The following is a 24,387-nucleotide window of genomic DNA, read 5'->3' as shown; positions in this document are numbered from 1 at the left end:
ATAGAGAGGACCCCAGGACCTCTGCTCGGCAGCCACAGAGCTTCCTCTCTCCACTGCCACGTGTTCCCCGGGATTTAAACGACATCTAACACAAGTCATGTGGCACGAGCTAGAAAAATGCATGGCCAGTCCAAAGCCCTGAGGAGGGCAACACAATGAAATCTTGTTAAAAGTGAAAATTATTGCAAGTTGAGTGTATGTGGAGGACTTCTCAAATTAAAGGTAGCTACCGTCAGAGATTATGTGTATTTAGACAGTATTGAGATTAATTAAATCAAGATGTATACTCAGAACGTTATGATCACTATAGCTTTTTCTGTTAATATTAAGAAATTCGTGACTACTTATAAATATAAATGTGTGTGTGTATAGAGAGAGAGAGGATGTCAGTGTCTACAGTGCTGTTGAAAGGAAAAATAAAACTTCAGCATCACCAAGAGATATTTTTTTAAGAAGTGATTAAATATTTACTTGAAAAGAAATTTTTTTACCGTTATGTTAAAATGAGATTTTGAGTGAACAATAAAAATCAAAGGGAAGTAAATCTCCTCACATACCAGTACTTTGCTTGTGTGAATGAAAGCAAAATTGAGTTTATGAATTCTGTGTCCTGCTCCTTGATGCTCTCATTCCTACAAACCAGCAATTTCAGAGCTCCCTTTTCAGCCCAAAGGAAGGCACTGGGGTGATGTGGACAGGAGAGTTGCTGATTGTCCCTGATATAAGTGCCAGTAAGAAAAGATGGTCAAATAAAAGTAACTAGGAATTTATGACGTATGCCTGTGTATAAGTTTGTAAGTATATAAGGATGTTAAATAAGAGGTTTCCAAATTGAATTAAATAATCAAATTTAATTTTATGGTTATTTTTCTTCTTCATTGTCTATCGACATGTTTCTATTGTTGGTTCTTACATGTCCTTCCTACAAGTTTTGCGTTGTCACCTTCTTTATCTCATAAGTGTCTTTCCCTCTTGTCATTTCTCCTTGTTATTAACTCCTCTTCCCAGAGAACTGAGAAGTGAAATCTTTTAAAATTTTTCTTCATGGCTTTATTATGAAACCGAAGAAAGAACCACTTTTTTCTCCTTTGCATATAAATGTTGTACGTAAAATCTTCATACTTGTAGGTTAAATGTACTTTTCTCAAAGTAGTTTCACATCAAGAAAAATAAATGGCAAAGCTTACCTTTAATATTTTATATCTGTTGAGAAATAGATTGTCAGAGCGAGGAGGAACGTGGTATAGGAATCTGAGAAAATATCTTGTCTTGTTCCCGTCCATAAACAATGAAATGAGATAGACAAAGGTTCTAAGAAACCTCCAGAAGAACAGCTTTTCAGAAAATCAAATCTCTGTTTTGAGAAAGGAAATGATTCATTAAGTGTTGCCAAATTCATTGGAGCCTTGTCAATAGCATTTGGGACTTAAGCAGTAAAAATGATCAAGTCTTCTTTTCCAACAGGAAAAAAAAAAATGTTCCCAGAGAGAAATGTAGTTTCCCAGATCGTAGCAGGAGTTAGTTAGGTCAGCCTTCCCTATAGCCCTGGGAAAAGTTTAAAGGAGGGGAATTCTATCCCCAGCCCCATCCTGGTCTCAACGCACGCCCTGAGGCAGAAACCTCTTCTTACCTTTAAGGAGCCATTCCCAGAAGGAGGTACACACTGAATCTGAGGTTTGATTTTACCAAAATTAAGTCTGCTTATTGGGAATGTATTAAAATCCATGAGAGTATTCCATATAAAGAATACTTAGAAATTTCCACTCCCATTTATAAGGTTTTGGAAAACAAAGACTTACCTTCAGATTGAGATCTGTCAGGAGAGCGAGCCACCTCATGAATGTTAAAACCTTCGGCCCCTAAGAAGAAAGCACATTGCTTTAGATTTCTGATGTCCTTATTCCCCAATGAGCTATCAGACAGGACTAGGCACAGAACTTAGTAACTTTTATTATTTTTCGGTTGTGAAGTGGAGAAAGGTGAAATATGTATTATGGCCTCCATCCATTTCACTCCTACCACTTGGCCCACAAGTCAAATTTGAAAACTTAGCTTAGTTACCAGTCTTTAGAATGTTTACATAGGATGTATATGCTACACCGTCAAGAGGACAATTGTGCCACAAAATACAATTATGGGGCTAGCATTCCGAGCATAATCAAGCGGAGGTCCATGAATATTTATGCATTCCTTCCAATGACTGTAATGGGGAGGCGGCTGCATGGAGTGGTTGCCTGCACTGCATGGACCAGGCGGGTCCAAGGGGATAGCTGAACTGCAAAATGGAAGTAGTCTTAAAGCTGTTATAAAGAAGATTACATTGAAGTAGGTTTCTGAAACTTTTCTGCTTACCTCGGGGCACTCTTTGCAACCTGCGTTTCAGTTTCGATTAAGAGACTCATGGAGTTCAATCTTCACTTGCCTTTTTGGGGGAGATTTTTCAGAGTGGTTGGGGAGAGCTCATAGCACCTGTGTGGCAGGAGACTGTTAGAGTTATGTTGAGTCACTACTCACCCACTGGAGTAGCTTCCTCAGAAATAGTTGGTGGTTTTCGTCATTTGAACTCTCCTTGCTACTGACCTCTCTTAATCGAGTTACTCCTGTAGCCCATGGAGGGGAGTTTGCATGAGTTGAGCCAATTTATATGCAACAGAGATACTCGTGGAGGAGGAGGATTTCACAACGCGATGCTCACCATCCTGAGTAAACCAAGCCATTTTAATCCCAGGCAGTGCCACATCTGTCATAAATTCATGTGGTTTTAAAAGAAGGAAAAGCTACAGGCAAAAAAAAAAAAAAAAAAAAATCACCTCTGTTTTATCGTTGTTTCCTCTCATCATGTGGTTTTCAAATATTCCTAACGATGGACCGTTTTATTTAGACGAAAGTGACTGCTGCTTAGCAAAAGCAGTGGACACTTTTTTGTTTGCTAATTTAAAAAAACAGTTCAGTGATTGGTGTGGTGTTTATTATGAAATGATGACAAAAGGGTACTGGTGGTTTTAATAGTTTTAGCTTACGAGAGCTGTCGTTAATTTTGTCTGTAGTGTTGCAGGTGAAAAAATGCACAATGGATAAATAGTCTATATTGGTTTAACTGAACATAATATATAGTATGTTCTGGAGTTGTTTGTCTCAATAGACTATAGTAATCAAAAGTAATGAACCTATTATGTGCAGGACCTTGGAGAGAGTCGAATGGCAGTAAAAGTGTGGCACATAAAAGGTTTATTAAAGGAAATTAAAGTCCATCATTGCCACACCTGCTCCCCTATTATAAGTCTATGGCAGGTCAGTGCCTTCAATCACAACTCAGCCTCAGAGAGCAGAGATGCGTCTCCCATTACCATTGCAGTCACACCGCATCCACACTAGTGTCAGGATTTAAGGATGGGCGCCACGGAGAGTGCCTTCTGCCTGCCTCGCGTTCCCAGCAAGCAAAACAACTTCTTTGCATTGAAGAATTCCTTCTGCTAGTGTGCAAAGGTGAATTAAGCTAGAGATGATGGCAAGGCTCTAGTGAAACGGATGGGAGTAGTCATGTCTGACCGTATCTCCAGAGGGGCAAAAACAACAGGCTTTTAAAAGTCTTTCCATCCTTTCGGTAGCTTATTTCATCGCATTTAAAATTTTTAGTAATGATGCTGTAGGGAGTTTGATGCTGACACACATGATGCTCAAATTTCACTTTCCTTATAGATTTGCATAATTATAACCGGTATTTATTCTGGAATTCTGGGAGTCAGTGTATGTCATTTGATGATCAACATTTCCAGTGGTATTTTGAAATGCCGGTATTTCAGGGGTTTGCCTTCATGTTGCTTTTTACCCAGGGGATTATTTTTCCCGAATTAGAAGGAGGTATGTATCAGAAAGGGTCTAGAAATGCAAAGGAATCAGATTTTAGTAAAATCAGCCTGAAACCTTTTGGTTTGGCATTTGAGGTTTTGTCTCCCTTGCGACCACTGTTATTCAGACAGTCCTTTTTTTTGTTGTTGTTTTTTTTTTTTTTCTATCTGCGTAATGCCAGAAGTGTTTGAATCTCTAGCAAACACTTACGGACAAGGACATCTGCCCTCTTGTCACGGTTTCCTCTGCCTTCAGCATCTATAAAAGTGTTTCCAAAATTCATGGATTGCAAGAGCAGTCACAGCTCTATACCTGCCGAGGATGACTGCTATTCAAGAGCATGGAAGGCTGGTCTATTTTTCACAATGACTTTCAGAACTTGTAAGGACACGTTTTCATATTTTGGTCAATATCAAAGGAATGACCTCAGGACTTTGTGTTCATGTTACAGATGGATGCAGAGACTGAAGATAAAACGCTGCGTACCCGCTCTAAAGGAACCAAGGGTGAGTTAGTAAGCAGGTTCCATGACACCGTGCCCACCACACCATGAAATATGGGAGTTCCAATGCTCAGTCCCTAATGGGTAGTCAGAATGATTACAACTTCCTCCGGGCTTCTTTTTTTATTTTTTTAAATCAAGCTAGGACACTGGATCATGGCATTGAGAGCTAAATATTATGAACCAGGAGCTAAAGGACTCAGAAAAGTCCCAATGGTGTATGATGCTGATTTTTACAAAATGCGATCATGAGTAGATTTAAACATCATGCAAAACAACACAAGGGTCAGCAAGGGAAGGAGGATGCTTCACAGAGACCTCCAGATGATTGAAGTGACCTTTAATGGGCAGGGGAAAAGACAGAATTGTTAGTTTCCTGCCAAAGCCAGTTTTGATTTTTATGTTACCTGGTTTAGTGGCTCCCAGTCTAAACTTAGTTCAAGTAAAATGATGATGTTTGTTTTTTGCCTGTCCCTGCTGGGAATTTCCGGCAGCTTGGCAAAGTAATGTTTGAAAGGTTTAACTTGCTGGTTATCCTTCTCTTTTTGGAACCAACAGATGGTAATGTAATATTGAAATATAAACAGGCCCTTGATGATCTAAACATCTGGAAAACAGGATTGACTGGCAATAATACCCCTTAAGGAAAATAACTTTTATTATAATTAGCTATATTTTTGTGACCCTTAATTCTAAATGGAGAACTGTAGCTCACCATAGCCTCTGAAAACACTCTGGATAGCTGTTTCTTACCCAACTCTTCTCCCCAGAGGCCTCGCTAAGGAAGACCTGAGTCAGGAAGCAATAGTGCAATTTGTTCGGAAGGGTTTGAGATGTACAGTCGAAAGTCGCTGATCAAATGGAATGCTTTCCGTAGCGATGTTCATATTTTATTTTTTTTTAATGTTTATTTATTTTTGAGACAGAGAGAGACAGAGCATGAATGGGGGAGGGGCAGAGAGAGAGGGAGACACAGGATCGGAAGCAGGCTCCGGGCTCTGAGCCATCAGCCCGGAGCCCAACGCGGGGCTCGAGATCCCCGCGTGGTCACGTGAGATCGTGACCTGAGCTGAAGTCGGACGCTCAACCGACTGAGCCACCCAGGCGCCCCAGCGATGTTCATATTTGTAGTCAAGTTAAATAATTCCTGTTTGACTTGAAGTCCAGAATCCCCTCAATTTTTTTTTTTTTTTTTTGAGAGAGAGACAGTGCGAACAGGGGAGGGGCAGAGCGAGGGAGAGAGAGAGAATCCCAAGCAGGCTCTGCTCTGTCAGCACAGAGCCGGATGCGGGGCTCAAAGTCACGAACTGTGAGATCGTGACCTGAGCTGAAGTCGAGGGTTGGACGCTTAACGGACTGAGCCACAGGGGTGCCCCTGGAATCCCAGAATCTTTAATAAATTCCAGAATGATGTGTTTTTTTAGTTCAAATGCAACCATGGTTGTCTTTAGCGATGATAACCAAAATGAAGAATGCTGTGCAAGATGCAGCAGCATTTTCTACCCAAACAGAAGTTAGATACCATGTTAGTGTCTAATTTTACTGCAAGTTACTTTAAAGTTACTACATTATATATCATAATATTTAGAATGCAGTAATTCTAGACATTAAACTTTTACGCAGCAAACTTCTCAACAGAATACAAATTTAAGAGAAAAAAATGACTTGTATTGTTATTTAGGATAAGCTCACATCTGGATGTCATACATCCGGCATACTAGAGACAGTATTTGGATTATACGAATCTCTTGTTTTGACTTCTAAAAGCACACTATTCTAGCCGACTTTTAAAATGTGGGTCTTTTAATTTGCAATTCTTCTTGTACTTTGAATTCTTTTGGCACATGATATCCACCCTTAAATAGAGCCAAATGTTCTTCTAGAAATGAAACGACTGTTTTCTCGTGCGGCATGAGTAATCTTTAAAACCACCTGTTGTCTTTCTCAATATGCTGCTTACCCTTGTGTGGGCAGGTATTTATAAACATGAACTTCTTTCATTCGCATCATTTGTCAGAAAAATCAAAGCTCTTTTTTTTCTACAAGATTCTTATTTTTAAACCATTCTTGACATTAGCTCAGCTGAACATATCTTCCTTTCTGCATACAAGTGAAATTTATGGAGCATCATCTTGGGACACACTTAGTAAAACTTTACCCATTTTATTTAAATACTTGTTTAATGTCAATAAAAATGTAAGCTTGGGATCCTTCTGAAAAACTTCATATAAACAATAGACTTGATATAAAAAAGAATTCAAGTCCTTCAAATTCTTGTAAGTTTTCAGTGACTCGTTAAAGACAGGCCTTTGAAAAACCCAACCCATGACTGTAAGGCCCCAGGGTCACCTGAGGCACTAAAGCCAGAGTCCTCTGTTCTGGGCCATATTCATCTACCCACTGGTTTCCAAAGCACCAGAACCAGAAAAGATCAATCTACCCTGCAGGAAATTAAGCGGGGTCTGCACTAACCATTTATCAGTCATTAACTCTGGGTGCGTGAAAAGTTTTCAAAATTATACCGTTTTCAAAATTATAGACTGATTTTCTCTTTCTTTCTTTTTGTCCACAGTGCCAATAGATTCTCTAATTCAGGAGCTTAGGTAAGATTTGCCCCATGTTACTTTTTCTAATATCGATTGGCTTTAATCATTAGAACGTTTTGTACTTTTCAAGGCTGAGAATCCCTGTGTTAGTATGAACCATAGGCCAACAGGCTTCTTTGTCTGTAACCCAAAGGAGAAGAGAGGGGAAAACCACCAGTAATTGATTCAAAACAATTAGGGCTAATATTTGGATAAGAAAACACAACCACATTTTGCTGTGATGTAGTTTCCCCGCTTTTCTCTGTGGAGTATTTGCTTTTTCTGTGCCCATACCTCACCCGTGGCTTGTGTGTGCCCTGGTGGCCAGTGAAGAAAGAGCTGTCGTCTGTGAACCTGAGCAACAGGTGGCCCAGGTGCTAAGTTCTCCAGTTTCTGTTTTAAATAGATAATTCTATCCTAAGTTTTTACATGTAGACATTGGAAGATAATAGGTTTGTGGGTGCGTCCATACATTTCCACCTCAGATACCGAGAATGCCCCCCAGGCAATGTTACGAAAAGTCCACTGCAATAGGTTTTGCAAAATAAACTCCAGTTCGAATTTTTGTTTTGTAGCGTCTCTGTCAAGGTGTAGTGTATGAAAAAATACATTTTAAAAAGGAACATGTGCTGACGATACATATTTTGTACTGATGATATTTTTTTTAGAGAAATGGTGTCAGGAGCAAGATGAGTCCTTTGTCCCTCATCTAGATTTGCTATTGCAAACCCAGAAAGTCTCCAACCTACGATCTAACCCACCTTTCTGAAAACAACGATGGTCTATGTGCATTCCTCAGGAAAACGTTTGAAAACCGTTCTTTACGTGGTTATTTTTCCAGGCAACTGTGTTCTGTCATTTCCTGAAGCAAAGGCTCTCTCAGTTCCACGTTTCCTAGGATTCATTGTGTCGCGGTTTCAGTCCACTTGCTTCGTGGAACACGTGTCTATCAGCACTGTTAGACATCCATGCTGATCTCTTCTCTGTGCAAGTTAGTGGGGAATCGTCAACGAGAAGTTTATATTTGAAATTACTTGAGCAGAACGGATAGCACGCTCACACTAGGACAGGATTAAATGAATGAATTGTCTGGCTCGCTTAAATTCTCGCTTCGTAAGCCTGCTCTCATGTAAAATTCCTATCTGTTTGGAGACTTCATGTTCCCTATAGAACGATCAAAGGAAGTTTAAAATGATCAAGGGCTCACAGCACATGAGACATTTGCCATTCCAGTGGTTTCCTAGTGGCCCACTGCCGGGACGGGGCACCTGTGAACTCGCGGTCTTTCCCCTTGTCGAAATAACTGTGTCTCCGGTCCGTCCTTCCAGGGAATGAAACCAATCTGGGAGGGAAGAGAGCCTTTTGAGTCAGAAGTCTTGAAAAATAACTTGAAAGAGAAAAGAATTTTGAAGGAACAAATAAGTGTGTGCTTTGGCTTAAGGAGAAATCTATAATTCATAGAGAAAAAGGAAGGAATCAGCAGAGAGCAGCAACTTTGTGGGGGAAAATGTTTAATATCACCTTTCTAGGGCAGTGGAGATTACTATTTAACCACGTTGTTAGCTTTAATAATTATAATAAAATGCGAGTGCCAGGGTGGCTCAGACGGTTCAGCATCTGATTCTTGATGTCAGCTCAGGTCTTGATCTCCGGACTGTGAATCCAAGCCCCACACTGAGCTCCACACTGGGCGTGAAGCCTACTTAAGATAATCATTATTATTATTGTGAAGCAAAACTAATATATATTGAGCTCTTGTGTGCCAGACACTCTTGAGCTTTCTTGGTTACGTTACTATTTCGCTTAATCCTCACAATAACCATTTAAGGTAGAAACTACGATATTTCCAATTTTTAGATGAAGAAAGCGAAAAGAGTTTTCGTAAATAGGTCAAGATTATGCAGCGAGTAAGTAATCCAGTCTTTCAACTCAGGCTGGCTTCTCAATTGTCAGGCCATGCTTTCTCCCATGCACAATTAATAGTAACCATCTAGAATGTAAATCAAAAACACATGGTTTGTTGTTCATATTCCCAGCAGCTGGATTTTTTTAATTCTGTATTTTAACCGTATGGTTTGCTTTTCAACAGCTTAGTTTTCTGAAATTCAAACAAAGAAGGTGGTTTGATTAAAAGTAATAATATTTCCTGTTTTCCTAATTCTCTACAAGTGATTTTTTTGTCAGATATTCAATTTTACCTAATTTCTCATTAGACCAACTCAGAAAGCTGGTGATAATTGCTGGGAAGATTCATAAACAAAACTAAGTCGCCTATTTTTTCTTTAATAAGATCCAGTTTATAAAAATTAGTAACTGATGATTGTTTGTTTTATAATTACGAATTTTCAACAGAATATTCATGCTTAGGCATGTGTTCCAAATTGTTTCTTAAATGGCTTTAAGTTGACCAAAGTATCGACCGGAAGTATTAATTCTATATAAATCTTGGGAAAATGTTCTGATTTATATGGAAGGTTATGTTTTTAGTGTCTTTTAAGTTTTTGCACAGCTTTATCCATTTGCTACAACTACTCCTCCAACTTATTCTGCAGATCTGTTCCAGAATCCAGGGTTTTTGTGCACCTGAATTCTGAGTATCTTAGGAAATGGGACACATTTTCCCCAGTGTAAAAGTTACGGCTGTTTTCTAGGGAACAGTGGCAACTTTATTTAGTTCTCTTTAGAACGCATTGGACATGTTATTGCTTCTAGAGCTACTACTTACAAAAATACTAATACAAATGAAGCTAATTTAAATATACTGTATATTGTTCATGACACTAATAAAAATTGATAGTGACATTCTCATCTTCTTATTATACTCTATGTCAGCTACGATCATCACCATTAAAAAAGCAATTTATAACCACAGGCCCACCTTTAATCACATTCCTTATTAGCATTTCCAGTCTTTCCTCCAGCACAATACAGGTTACAGGTGGTGTCGAGAAGGTGCTGTCGTGTCTTTCTAAATCATGACCACTGTATTATCTCTGCTTTTCTTTTATTACTAGTATCCTTAATCTGACCCGAATGCTATTGCATCTACGAACATTGGTAATTGTCTCATGCATTGGCAAAGTGTTTTACACCGGTCCAGCCCTTTCCTCTAATTAGGAAAATATATTCTAGCCTCTGAAATGGCTTTCCTATGTGACTACTTAGAGACACAAATGAATTCAAGACTCTTAAGTGTATTAGATTCAGATCCCACTGTCCTTTCGTGGCCTTATTACCGCTTACTGATTTGTTGGCTTCAGTCTTTTAATGAAAATTTCAATTTAGTTGTCTTTTTACATTTTTTTCTTTTGTATAATTTGTTTCTTCATTTAAAACCACGTTATTTGGCATTTTCTTGTAAATTTTAAAAAGGTATTTTTTTTAAAGTTTATTTATTTACTTTGAGAGAGAGCACAAGAGAGCATGAGTGGGGGGAGGGGCAGAGAGAGAGGAAGAGAGAGAATCCCAAGCAGGCTCCCTGTTGACTGTGGGGCTCGACCCCACAAACGTGGGGTCATGACCTGAGCCTAAGTCAAGAGTCAGATGCTTAACCCCGACTAAGCCACCCAGGCACCCTTAAAATGTTAAATATTTTCTAGGCTCTGTAATCAGTAGGCTGTAGATTTAATCATAACATTTAATCAGCATGTGAAAAAAATTGCAACCTACAGCTTTAGATGGCTTTCTCTCTTTCCTTCTATCTTATTTCATTCATGATAGTCTTTATATCAGTTAAATGTTTTACTCAATAGCTTTTCCAACTTGGAAGGGGGATAAAGTTTCTTTTAATAAATATGATTTTATTGCAACTACTTATTGCACAGATTTCTGGAGATGACAACTAAAGGAAATAAAATGGACATAAGCTGATTTCTAAAATTAAGTGTCCCATAAATCGATCATCCAGGTTAAAGGAAATACGTAGCTGTAATCACAAGGTTGGAGGAAAGAAGGAAGAAAGCCTCATCTTTCCTTTCATTGCTATGATTTCCAAATGCAGGGCTCAGTTCATGCTTTGGGTATTTAACAGCATATCTCCTACATTCGTGTCTTTCTAAATGTTGTTGCCAAGCCTATAAATTAGAATCCAGGAGCCTGACATCTTAAAGAAAACTCATTTTCTTATGGGCTATTCTGGGGGGCAGGTGAGAGTGATAACCAAGGCAGATGATGGTAAGGATTGGATATCGAAGAGAAGTGTCCATCTGGGGGAGCCTGATGCGACCCCGTTCATTTGCCTGCTCTCCGCCTTCCTCGTCCTCACCTCTGGGTAATGGATAGGCTCTTGTTGGACGTATGACATGAAAGCATAAGATCAGTTAATCACTCCAGAGAGATCGTTTGTGCCTGCTAGGGTAAGAGAGTGTCTTAAAATAGATTAGGGAGTCTTTCAATAAGAATGAAATTTTTAAAAGAGTTTGTTATTTAACAAGAAAATCCCATTCACCATAATTCTATCATATATTTATGTACTTACATAGCCTTTAATAGCATTTAGCACTGAACCTGCTATTGAGTGGGCCTTCAATAGGTGCCTATTGAGTGAGTTGTTGAAATAACACGCAGTGTCTAATTGGATCCATACAAGCAGCCTGGGGGATAGTCAGGACAAATGACATGAGCCACATTTAACTTATGAGCCGAGTAGGGGAAGTTAAGGGATTTATTTATACAAGGGGTTTGAGTAACAAGTGACTGAACTGGAAGTAGAACTTAGATTCTGTTTGTGGTGCAGGGCACATCCCACACGTTCCCAAACCCACTGCAGTCAGTGCATTATTTTCCATTACTGCAAGCCCTCATAGAACCCCTCCCCCCCCTTTTTTTTTTTTACTTTTTGGAGTAGTTTTAGCTTCACAGAATAACTGAGCAGAAGGGGGAAGGTACAGGGACTTCCTGTAGACCCGGTGCCCCGACACACACAGCCTCCACCAGTATCGACACCCCCACCAGAGCGGCTCATTTGTTACAACTGATGAACCTATGTTAACACACCAGCCTTCCATGTCGTCATCCACATTTGGAGGAACTAATTACTTGAACTTTATCAATAAATTAATAAATCAGGTTGAAATCTATCTGCCAACTGACCCCGGCACATTTTCTTTATTCACCACGGTGCCAGAGATAAAGAGGCCAGTGTCCTTCCTTTCTCGATTTTTTCCATGAATTGATCGTGCGATTTTAAGTCTACGTTAAAGTGTCAGGAGATGATACAAATCTGTCTCCTCTATTTGTTTTTCCTTTCAAAATGCTACCTCCGGGTGATCTACCATGGGCTTTGTACTTCGCAGGTTGATTTTTATTTTTTTTTTTAGTATTTACTTATTTTTGTGAGAGTGCAAGCGGGGCAGGGGTAGAGAGAGGGGAACAGAGGATCCAGAACGGGCTCTGCAGTGTCAGGCTGACAGCAGCGAGCCCGATGTGGGGCTCGAACTCAGGAACTGCAAGATCATGACCTGATCTGAAGTCAGACGCTCAACAGACTGAGCCACCCAGGTGCCCCTCGGGGACTGATTTTACGGTACGGGAGGCGTGTGTCACTTAACATTCACCTGAGACTGACGACAGGCATTTAGAAATAGGCCAAGGACGGGGTCCTGTCCCTTCAAAGCACGTTGAACTTAGAGACTAAATGGCTGTATGTGCTCCAGTTGGCACACATCGTTTCTCTATTTTTTTTTTTTTTTTCAACATTTTTTATTTATTTTTGGGACAGAGAGAGACAGAGCATGAACGGGGGAGGGGCAGAGAGAGAGGGAGACACAGAATCAGAAACAGGCTCCAGGCTCCGAGCCATCAGCCCAGAGCCTGACGCGGGGCTCGAACTCACGGACCGCGAGATCGTGACCTGGCTGAAGTCGGACGCTTAACCGACTGCGCCACCCAGGCGCCCCATCGTTTCTCTATTTTTATATCAATAGTATATCCTATATATAAAATTGTGATTACATGGGAAGGGGCAATGTAACTTAATTGTATATATTCTATTTTAAACTAGAATTTCTGCATTTCAGAAAAATGCTATGGAGCCTTGTAAGTAAATCCTGAGAGTGAAGTCTCTCAGAAAAAAATAAGAACAAGAAAATGTGCTTTCTTTACCTTTTAGTTTTACATTCAAATATTATCGCAAGAATCATATTGGAGCAGCCAGGCTACAGGGTCACATCTGCTCCTGATGCTGGAAGTGATATCACTGGTCCGTGTCAACCAATAGCTTAAAAGAGTCTGAGGCACTAACATCTCTAGAAATCTGACATTTTCTAAAACTGTGACAAAACACTGCCACTCTGGGCCGCACGTGAAGATTTACCTCACTGTGGCTTTCAGATTTGTGGAGCTCACCCGCAGAGATAATTTTTTCCAGCCATTGAGCTTTTCTTTTGGTGTAACATAAATCTTTTTACACAGCAGTGTTTGCCACTCTTGACTGAGGAGTGAACGTTTCCTCTGCTAGCTGTTCATTTGGGGCTCCCTCCGCATCAGTGGAGTGCCGGGTGTTGCGGGAGAGAGAACACTAATGGTGTCGCATCACAACCCCGGGGAGTCATATGCTACTGTCACCGTGGGTGACGTGAGCAAAGTGCGACAGGCGTGGAGCAGGAGAGATCACTTCCAACTTGGGGATCGAATGTGACCCTGTAGCCTGGCTGATCAGAGTATCTGCTTGGCCGGGATCCCCTGGGAGCTTGCTGCAAATGCACTCTCAGGCCCGGCCCGGATGCATCTTATCAGATCTCTAACCTGGTAACATGCATACTTAACTTTGAGAAGCACTAGCTTAGACTTTGCTGCTTACTTGGAATCGCTCTTCTCTCTGTTGGTAATTTTCAACAGTGTGGATCAGCAGGGAAGTCAAATGTTTGGGCTTCTTTGGGATTTTCCTAGTTCGTGGATTCATGGGTTGATACAGAAGGCTCCTTAGCCAAGAAGCAGCAAGACTTGACCTTGAACACTTCTCCAAGGTCACACACCAGCCACGGATAGAACCCCCAGACCTAGGTCTGGGATTAACCCATTGTTTGCATTTGTATTGGTCGAAAAGTCGCAGAATACTGAACGCTTTTAACGGCAGTGTCGCAAAAAGTACGAGCCCTGGTCTCCTGTGAGTCTTTGTTTTGACCTCTTGCAAGTGTTTGAAATCAACCAAATCTTCCTTAAATATTTTCCACAGATCATTAGAAAGAGAAAATATGTAAGGGTGCTTTGTAAACAGCGTTTTATATGCCTCCGTAGATGACTTCATAGTCATCCAGAGTGTGTTCTCAGAGTATTTAATGATTATGTCTCAAGCAAAATCCAAAATCTCCGTCAGCTTCCGTATGTCACATGACTGCCTTGCCATTTTGACACCTTGGTAACTAATAGGCTGAGCTTCCTTCTAACTTGCCTAGGCACTTTGTTCCCTTTGGTCGCCATCTTCTCGCCCTAATGTGCTCTTTTTATGTATTTACTTTTAAATTTACATTCAAGTTAGTTAACATGTAGTGTAATAATGATTTCAGGAATAGAATTTAGCGATTCATCACTTACATATAACACTCAGTGCTCATCCCAACAAATGCCCTCCTTAGTGCCCCTTGTCCATTCAGCCCTCCCCTCCCCCCAAACCCAACGCCCCTCCAGCAACCCTCGGTTTGTTCTCTGAATTTAAGAGTCTCTTATGGTTTGTATCCCTCTGTTTCTATATTATTTTTGCTTCCCTTCTCTTATGTTCATCTGTTTTGTATCCCAAATTCCACGTGAGTGAAGTCATACGATATTTGTCTTTCTCTGACTGACATAATACACTCTACCTCCATCCACGTTGTTGCAAATGGCAAGATTTTATTCTATTTGATCGCCGAGTACTATTCCATTGTATATATGTAGCACCTCTTCTTTATCCATTCATCAGCCGATGGACATTTGTTGCCCTCATGTGCTCTCAAGCACCTCGAACACAACGCGGAATTATTTAACACTATTGCTTGTTTCACCTCCATCCTTCTGGAAGGGGAGGCGTTGACTTTAATCTTCAGGCAGAACACTTCATGTCTTCCTGTTATGTTTTAGGTAAACGATGCCCATTTGAAGTCCCATCTCAATCGCATTGTATGCTTGCAAAAATAATGTTTCTGACATCTTGCAGTATTTTTCCTGCATAAAGTGTGAACTGAAATACGTCTGTCCCACAGCGTTGACAGATCGGCTCCCGCAACTAAACCACGGTGTGCTTGAATTTTCAGTATTTCCTCACCATGGGTGACTTCTCATAACACGAATGCAAACCCCCACTTAGGATGTGACCAGTTCACATGGTAGAAAGAACAGTGGATTAACAGCAGCCCTGGGTTCTGGGAGTTCTGTCAGTGGTTAGCATGTGACTCTGGAGAGGTGTTCAAAGTCTTGCTGCCTTGTTGGCTCAGGAAACTTCTGTAAAGCATTTTGAGTCCTGGCCTCTGAATTCACCTAACTTCCCTCCATCCCCATCCCAAAGTATAGCTACATTGAAACTCTTGCTTTATTCGGACTTATCCTCTGAGTTCATCTTTGCCTTTGAACCTCTCTTTGGCTACCTTTTCACCTGTTGGTGTTTTCCTTGCATGATCTTTCTCCTTGTTTATTTTCTCTTCTTGAAAGAGAAAGCGTTTTTTTTGTTTGTTTGTTTTGTTTTTCTAATCACCTTTATCCTCACGTTTTGGTCTTCTAATCTCACCACGATGTTGTTTCCTACAGGAAACCCCAAGGCCTAAAGCTACTGCTTATCCTTCTTTTTATAAAGTGCTCTTTTCATCTCAACTCTGTTGTAATCGATTCCTGGCAAAATTCTTTCCTTCATCTTCTCCCACGTGGGATTCATCCTCATCCTTTAAAGCAAATGACTAATGTCATCTTCTCCAGGAACTGTCCCCGTCACCTTCCAGACTGACTAATAATTTTTCCATTGTGTACTCAAAGTACTTCTTTTCTTGTCTGTGTTAAAGCAACTGATTACATTGAATCATAGCTATTTTATTATTCATTCGTCCATCTGTCCACCCATTCAAAAGAAAGCAGATTCCCTGCCTTCAAGTTTACAGTTTGATTAGGAAAAATTAAAAACAAAAACAAAAACTAAAAACTAAAAAATTTTAATTAGTCACACACAATTTTGCCTCAATACACTTTTATTTGCTCAACTTTTTAAGGACAAAGAATCTATTTTATTCACTAGTGTATCCCTAGTACATGATGTTACTAGAAAAAAATTTATTTTGCATTGCCTACCAATGTTTGCATTTAGAATAAGTATTGTAGTTAGTAACTCATTGTAAAGGAATTTCTATTTAATGTCAGTACTCTTTAACTATTTTTATGTAGTGCCCACAACTTCTTTGGTTCCAAATTCTTAGATTCTTTCCCTCATTCTGTCCCTTTAAAGTCAAGACTGTTTAGCTAGCAAAACTCTCCCTGGCTCCTTAACTACAAACCAGCCTCCTCTGGCTGGCTTCGAATTCATTTCTCAGTCATATTTCTATCGTCAATAAGTGTCTTCCTCTACAAATATATTTTATCAAAGTATCAGACAGAAAAGTGAGGTGACTTTAATTCTGTTACTTCTCCTTTGGTCTCATTTGGTCATTTGCAGTCAGGAAGAGAAACCAGGACTGGAATAGAAATTCACATTTCTGTATTTGTATGAAGGATCAGCCAAATGAGTCCTTGGACAGGAGTGGCCTCTGCAACAAGTTCAGAAAGTAAAGCCACCCCTGAACATGTGATCACTTAGAAGGAATCCAAGGCTGGGGCAGCCAGGTACAGAACAGTGTAGATAAGGAAGAATGCCTTGAGCTTGGGGTTTTTAAAAAGACCCTCACCCTGGTTCTCAGCCTGAGGCACAGGAGCACATTCTCATCAGTGGGGGAGGCACTTTGGAGATGTTTCTCAAAGGTGGGGTGAGAAATGCATTCTAGGGACTTGTTTCCAACTCAGGGTCAGGGGAGTGGGCCTGTGTGAGGAAGTGATTGCAATATGTCTGTGAGGTCACACTCTCCACCACCTTTCCTGTGTGGGGGTCCCAGAGGAGACTCCGTTCTGCTAGGTCAACCCAATGAGAACAGAGAGAATTTAGACTCCAGAGCCCTCAGAGTGTTTGTGGTCATGGCTCCAGAGCTTCTGAGGACCCTGTGTCCTTATAGATGGAAGCTAACACAAAGCCTTCAGTCTCTCCTACAGGATCGCTAAGCTCTGGGTTCCTTCAAGTAAGGACCTGCGGGTTCATTCTGCCATGATCATTTTTTTTAACGTTTTACTTTATTTGTTTTGAGACACAGAGCATGAGCAGGGGAGGGGCAGAGAGAGGGAGGGAGACACAGAATCCGAAGCAGGCTCCAGGCTCTGAGCTGTCTGCACAGAGCCCGATGTGGGGCTCGAACCCACAAGCCGTGAGATCATGACCTGAGCCGAAGTGGGAGGCTCAACCGACTGAGCCACCCAGGCTCCTCTGCCATGATCATTTTTAAAGAAACTTGGCTTCCCGACACGGCACACTTGCTGATTTCCTCTTAGTTCTTTGTATCTTCTTAGTTCTCATTGATAGTTCGTCCTCAACATCCCAGACTCTAAACACTGGGTCTCCCCAGGTGTGTCCTTGATCTTTTTTGCAGTCGATCTTTTGGTGATCTCATGCAGGCTTTTAATATACTTACACACAAATAAACCCTTTCTCCCTAAACTTCATACTCCAACTGTGTAGTCAGCATCTCCAAATGGATCCCTAATGTGTATCTCAAACTCAATAATCCCAGACCGAAGTCATGATCTTCTATAAATTGGACACACCCGCAGCCCTCCCCGTATCAGTACCTGGGAGGCACAAGAGCCCTGGAGCCATCCTTGACTTTTCCCTTCACACTCTAAATGCAACCTCTCTGAACATTCTTATGTGTTGCATTTCAAGATAAACCCACAGTGTGACCCTTTCTCCCCACCCCCACTGCTCTTTCCAGGCTCCCAAACCATCACTGTTCGCTTGAGTTACTAAAATAACCTCCTCACCAGTTTTCTTCCCTCTGCCATTAGCAACTTGCAGTTTACTCCACAAGGCAGCCAGAATGATCTTGTTAAGGGGACACTCAGACCATGTCACCTCTCTTCTAAAAACCTTCCAATGGTTTTCCCTTTTCTGAAAGAAAAGAAAAAAATTATTACTCTGACCTGGTCTGTCTGACCTCTCCATTGTCTCTTGTATACACATGCCGTTCCCTGGATCAGACTCGCTGATGCCTCAGGCTTTTACGTGCTGTTCTCCTTGCCTAGAATGCTGTTCCTTGCATTGTTGCCAGTCTCTGTCCCTCTCTTACTTCAGGTCTTTACTCAAATGCTTCCTCGTCGGCAAGGCCTTCCCTGACCTCGGCCTTTAAAATGCCAAGCCCTCATTTCTCAGCTTTCTCTATTCTCTTTCCCTGTTTTATTTTGGGTGGGCAAAAAAAAAAAGAAAAAAGAACACCTTTTCACATGTGGTACAATTACTTACTACCTTGTTTCTAATCTGTGTTTTTTCAAGGCATCGTTAAGTTTCCTGCAAGCAGGAATTGTGATCTTTTATTTCATTGATAATATCCCCAAATCTAGAAAGGTGCCTGACACTCGCATAAGGAGCTAATGAAAAACTTTGCCTAAATGTGTTCCAAGTGCTATAGAAAGCAATGGAATAAGACAAGAGCTCACAGTTTTTGAAATAGCCTGCGGGTCATGAAAACACAGTGTGATAGTTCCTATAGAATAGATTTATGTAAGGGAGCACGCTGGAATGAGCAACTCATCCTGGTGGGGTTTGTCCCGGGTTGGAAGGTTGAGAGGGAGTCTGCCCAGGCAACTCCAGTGGGCAGAGAGAGGGCACTCTGTAAAGATGAGTTAAATTCGACTGAGTAGCAAAGTCTTCCATCAGCCTGGTTCTTGGCCTGCTGTGGATTTGGGTGGCTGGGGGGTCAAAGGAAAAGGAATGGAAAAGAACAGAGGTTGTCCCTTGAGCCTGTATGGAGGCCAATTTCCTGTTACTTCAAACTCACTTGTATTTGCCCATCCTGAACAAGATCACCCCATACTTTTAAAAGCAATGAAAAAAGCATGTATCCGAAGAAAGATTATACTGTAAGAGCCAAATGTCTTTATTGTTTCTGATTTTTGTGCTTAATGAGTTAAGCTTTGATAATCAGTTTATTTCTACATCTAAAAACAAGGGATGATTTCTTAGCAACACTGTAGACCTGTAGACCAAGCCTGCAAATAGGTTTTTAACCTCATGATATCTGTTAATCATGGAAACATCCCTATAAGTACTGATTTACAAGATGGCTCCCCGAAGCCCAGCCAACCAATGTGTGGGTCAAATGGTGAAATGAGTATCCTGAGCCCTCGCGTCCCCTGAAGCACTACTGTCCAACTGGTCTGGATGAGCGAGCTGTGGCTCGGAACTGGGTTCCCAGTTGCTTTGGTGTTCTCAGAGAAGCAGTTTTGTAATACTCTGAATGAGGCTATGAATTACAAAAACAAGATTACGTGATGGAGTATTAAATTCGAATGGAGTCACTGGCAAGACGGTCACTCACTCCTGCCCCCGCTGGTGAATGGAACTGTGGGGGCATCTTATGAGTGGCCCAGGGGGTCAGCCAGCCTGCTGGCTTGGGAGGCAGGAGAACCATGTGGTGACCAGGCCTGTCTGCATGGGGGCAGTCTGGGGAAGTGGCTCCTCAGAAGCTCTGGTGGTAGATAGCAAGGAAGGCACAGGCACATGTAGAAGGGGCTGGGTTACAGGAAGTGAGATGTGGGACTTACAGCTTCATTGGTGGTTGCGTGTTTGTAAAGCAGGGACAGCCTTTCTGAGTAAGTTATTTCTGATCCAATAGGATGCTTGGCTGCTGAAACAGTTTGCAGATTTGTGTGTGTACCTACATATACCTTCACATATACACACACACGTTTATACACACACAGACACACACACATACGTTTATATACACGTAATTATACCAATATATTAAAGTAGGTGATGGCTACTAACTCAGTACTCACTTTGCTATTTTAACCCTGGTGCTTCCTTTTAAATGTTACTCCAGAACAGCAGCCTAGTTCTGTGAAATGACTCATAATATGTCCTCGTGAAGCTGGGAAGGATAAATGGGAACACTCGATGTATCAGACAGTTCTTTCTCATAGCAGAGACCTTGTGCATATCTGTAGGTTTCTAGTATGTCAGTTCAGAGGACTAAGAAAGGAACCTAGATTTATGGACCGAATATCTGCATTCAGGTAAATGTCAGGAAATAAAATTGGCATTTATGATAGGAGTCGTGAAACAGCCATGTGCTCTTAAAAAGTCATTTGTCCTAGTAGTTACTCACATTATTTGATGAAGTTCTGTCTTTGTATCTGTATTTGTGCCTGTTTGTTTCGTTTTCTCTCAGTGGGTATACCTTTGCCTCCTAGAGATGTGGCTGTGTCTCCCAGTCTTTCCCACTCTAGACTGCTCTCAGTACCTGTATTTCTGTTCATCTTTGCCGATTGAGTTGTTCCCCTCCCCCACCCCATGCTTGGTTTCCTTCCTTCCCCCTCCCAACCTTCCTGACTTCCCTGTGATCTCTTCTAGCTCATTCTCTCTCTCCTTCTCTCTCAGCTCTCCTTCTTCTCATAGTATCTGTCCTCGTGCAAATCTCTTTTCTACACGTCCACACTAGATCTACCCTACTTGAACTTGAGAGGAACATTCTTTTGAACACCGAAAGATGTCTATAATGGAAACCACAGTGGGAGTTGCCAGAAAAAAAATCAGCGACTAGTGAAAGGGTCAGCTTTGATAAACTCTGTTCTAGATGACAAAAATAACATGACTCCCCTTTTTACTACAAAATAGTACAAATATAAATAATACCTGATAAAACTATTCGCATATAAATTTCATCCAGGAATAGCGAGTTCATTACATTGCAAAGAAAAGCAGCCACTATATTAGCTTTTAATATGCAAGATATGGTTATAATTATCCATAGTATGTGAAAATATTTGATTCTGACATCAAATTTTTAAACATATATTAAGCTTTATTCTCAATAACCATTCAAAACCTACTCCGTAGAGAGAATTCATATATGCACATCTTGGGAAAAAGAAAATAAAGTGTTCATACTAGAGAACAGAAGGACACCTATACTTTATTCATTATAATACTAATTAGACCTTTGTGTTTCCTGATCTTCATTTAGAGCTCTACTAAATTAACTTGATATTACTTATGTGGCTCTGATTTGAGTGTTTCTGGGAGTGATTGACCCACAGAAACAAAGAAGCTTCAAACCCCATCACTAGTTAATGGTTTTTACTTTGTAAATAAATGAGATCATTTTCATTAATAAGGCTATGCCTGCATCACAAACATGTAGGAACTTGATATTCAATAGATTTGGGCATGGTGTACAATAGAGATAAGTTTTGATAAAGTTGTCCAAAATAAACTTTTTTTTTCTCCTCTGAGTTGTCTGGCTAATTCACATGATCTTGAATTTTTTTACATAGTCATGTGTTAAATACTAATTACCTTTGTTATTTTTGTTCAAAAGTAATTTTTTTTGAGAGAGAGAGAGAGAGGAAGCTCAAGTGAGGGAGGGGGCAGAAGGAGAGAGAGAGAATCTCAAGCAGGCTACACAGCATGGAGCCTGATGCAGGGCTCGATCCCATGACCTGGGGATCACGACCTGAGCTGAAACCAAGAATTAGACACTCAACCAATTGAACCACCCAGGCACCCCATTTTTGTTCAAAAGTAATTTAAATTTTTTTTTTTTACATTTATTTATCTTTGAGAGACAGAGAGACAGAGCACAAGTCGGGGAGGGGCAGAGAGAGAGGGAGACACAGAATCCGAAGCAGGCTCCAGGCTCTGAGCGGGCAGCACAGAGCCTGATGTGGGGCTTGAACTCACAAACGGTGAGATCATGACCTGAGCCAAAGTCGGACGCTTAACCGACTGAGCCACCCAGGCGCTCCTGTTCAAAAGTAATTTTAAAGCAGACGTTTTCTATGTGTATTTTATAATCACTGTCACTTTCTCCTTTCTGACGTTCTGTTCAAAAATGAGAGCTGAAGTGGAATTTTGGCAGGGTCTACGTTCTATTCAGCACCCTCCATTAAAACCTGAAGTTCTCGTTCTGATTATTAAATAACTGCAATTTACTTTGAGCCCTAAGTTTTATGACAAAGTTAACTGGTTTTTTTCTTTCCTTAGAAGCATGCATGGAAGGGTTGTTTCTCTTCTAGCTGCAGAGAGCACTTGCCCGGTGCCTAGATGATCAAAGCAGACACTTCATTACCTCTAGGAAGCCCAGGCCCCATGCTACACACACATACATAACGTCTAAACATGTATAAGTAAAGTATGAATAAGGTTTAAAGTCAGGGAGAAGACGTACAGGGTGTCAGTCCTCGCGAGACATGCACCAAACAAAATAAAATGGGATATTGATTAAATGGCCAGATGATTGAAGCTTTTCTACAGACTTCACGGGGGTGATTTGAAAATAGTATGAAGATACTCGTATTTAAGATTGCTTTTTCTTTCAAGTTTGAAGTTTGGGGCTTAAAAACCATGTCCCCCAGGGAAGATCCAAGCCAGCATGGCTGGTTCTTCCCAGGAAGCAGGGCTCCCTGACATCCCAGTGTCTTGTTGGCCGAGCTTAGGCAAGTGGGAGGGGTCGGAAGTGGAGCAAAGGCGCGGCCCAACCCCCCACTTCAGTGGCACCTAAGCCTTCCTGTTTAAATTTAACCATTTTTGAAAGCATTTTCTGCTAACAAGATTTCTTCTAGTAGCAAAATTGCTATATAAAATTTTATAAAACATGATGCTAGGGAAATTAAAGGAGAGTACATTTTATTTTCCTCTAAAACTAGGTTATTTGTGAATATGCCAAAGAAATGAATGTATGTGGTCTTATATACTAACATAAGATACACAGATACTGTATTTTTATCCCCATTATCATGGAATTTCACAGCTCTCATTATTTTAACTTATTTTATTTTATTTTATTTTATTTTATTTTATTTTATTGGCTAGGAATAGAAGTTTCAAATAAAAGAATTCAGATTGTTGACTCATTAGTTACAATAAAAAGAGTCACTTTGAACTCAATTCTACAAATGCATTAACTTGAATTGTCACAATGCTATTCTTACTCAACCACATTTAATTTTTTTAGCAGATACGATCTATAATAAAATACTTATAGATCAATTAAGATGATGCAATAATCTTAAAGTGTTTGGTTTTTTTTAAGTAGGGCTTATTTTAAATATCTTCTCCTCAGAAAAACTACTCTGAGGGGCGCCTGGGTGGCTCCAGTCGGTTAAGCGACCAACTTCGGCTCAGGTCATGATCTCGAGGTTTATGAGTTCAAGCCCCGCATCGGCTCTGTGCTGACAGCTCTCTGTCTCTGTCTCTCCCAAAGGTAAAAAAACGTTAAAAAAGAAAAAAATATATACTATTTTGATAAGACAAACATTAACGAACTATGTGAATTTCATTTTTGTATTTCTTTAGGATTAAAATAAGATCCCTACATTCCATTTTTCTTAATATTTTTAGTTTTATACTGATATTTGGCAAAATATAAAACCACATATATTTTTTATTTTATGTACTTATAAAAGTATTTTGAAGTATTAATAAATTTAAAAAATGTTTTCATGTTTATTTATTTTTGAGAGAGAGAGACAGAGTGTGAGTGGGGGAGGGGCAGAGTGAGAGGGAGACACAGAATCCGAAGCAGTTTCCAGGCTCTGAGCTGTCAGCACAGAGCCCGACTTAGGGCTTGAACCCACAAACCGTTAAGATCATGACCTGAACTGAAGTCCGATGCTCAACCAACTGAGCCACCCAGGCACCCCGAAGTATTAATAATTTAAAATAACAGTTTGGCTTTGATGAAGCTAGATTTCCCAGCAAACAACGACGAATCTCTTTCTGTACTTAAATTCTTTCTGAATTCTTTCGGTACCCTCATCCTGAAATGCACAAACTGATCACCTCTTGCTGTCTTCAATTTCCTGATTTTATCTTATTATATCCAATTTTTTTTGGGAGAAATCTGTATAACCCATCACATTATGTTTCTGAAAAGATGAATGAACTATTTATATATTGCATGGCTAAGCTGTTGCTGTACGTTAACTAAACTGTTTAGTCAATCTATAGGCAATTAAAAGAAATTTGGTGGTGCACACATTATTTACCTGAGGTACATCATTTGCCTGTGGCTATAAGTCGCAGGAAATGTATATTTTATGTTACACCATATTCCAAAGTTTGGTGTATTGTGTTTTACTGAACGGTTGAATAGTTCTTTCTATAAAATTCTTGGGTTCGTGTGAGGATTGAATTATTTGTAAAAAGGCATGATTGTTGTGCATTCTTGAAGAGCAGAGTTTGGAACCGATTGG

General features: G+C 40.4%; 1 protein-coding gene across 7 annotated transcripts in view; it reads left to right on the top strand.

Annotated features, from left to right (window-relative positions):
• The window catches only part of ST18 (ST18 C2H2C-type zinc finger transcription factor), a 258,776-nt gene that overhangs the window by 147,590 nt on the left and 86,799 nt on the right, over window positions 1–24,387 (top strand). For all 7 annotated transcript variants that reach the window (XM_060610513.3, XM_078441753.2, XM_060610512.3 and 4 more), the window contains 2 exons: window positions 4,301–4,355; window positions 6,924–6,954. In XM_060610513.3, coding sequence (XP_060466496.1) covers window positions 4,301–4,355; window positions 6,924–6,954 — 86 coding nt within the window. The remainder of the gene's footprint in view (window positions 1–4,300; window positions 4,356–6,923; window positions 6,955–24,387) is intronic.

Source organism: Panthera onca, chromosome F2, assembly GCF_046562875.1.
Source record: "Panthera onca isolate mPanOnc1 chromosome F2, mPanOnc1 haplotype 2, whole genome shotgun sequence".
NCBI lineage: Eukaryota > Metazoa > Chordata > Mammalia > Carnivora > Felidae > Panthera > Panthera onca.
This window is presented reverse-complemented; position numbering and strand designations above follow the sequence as displayed.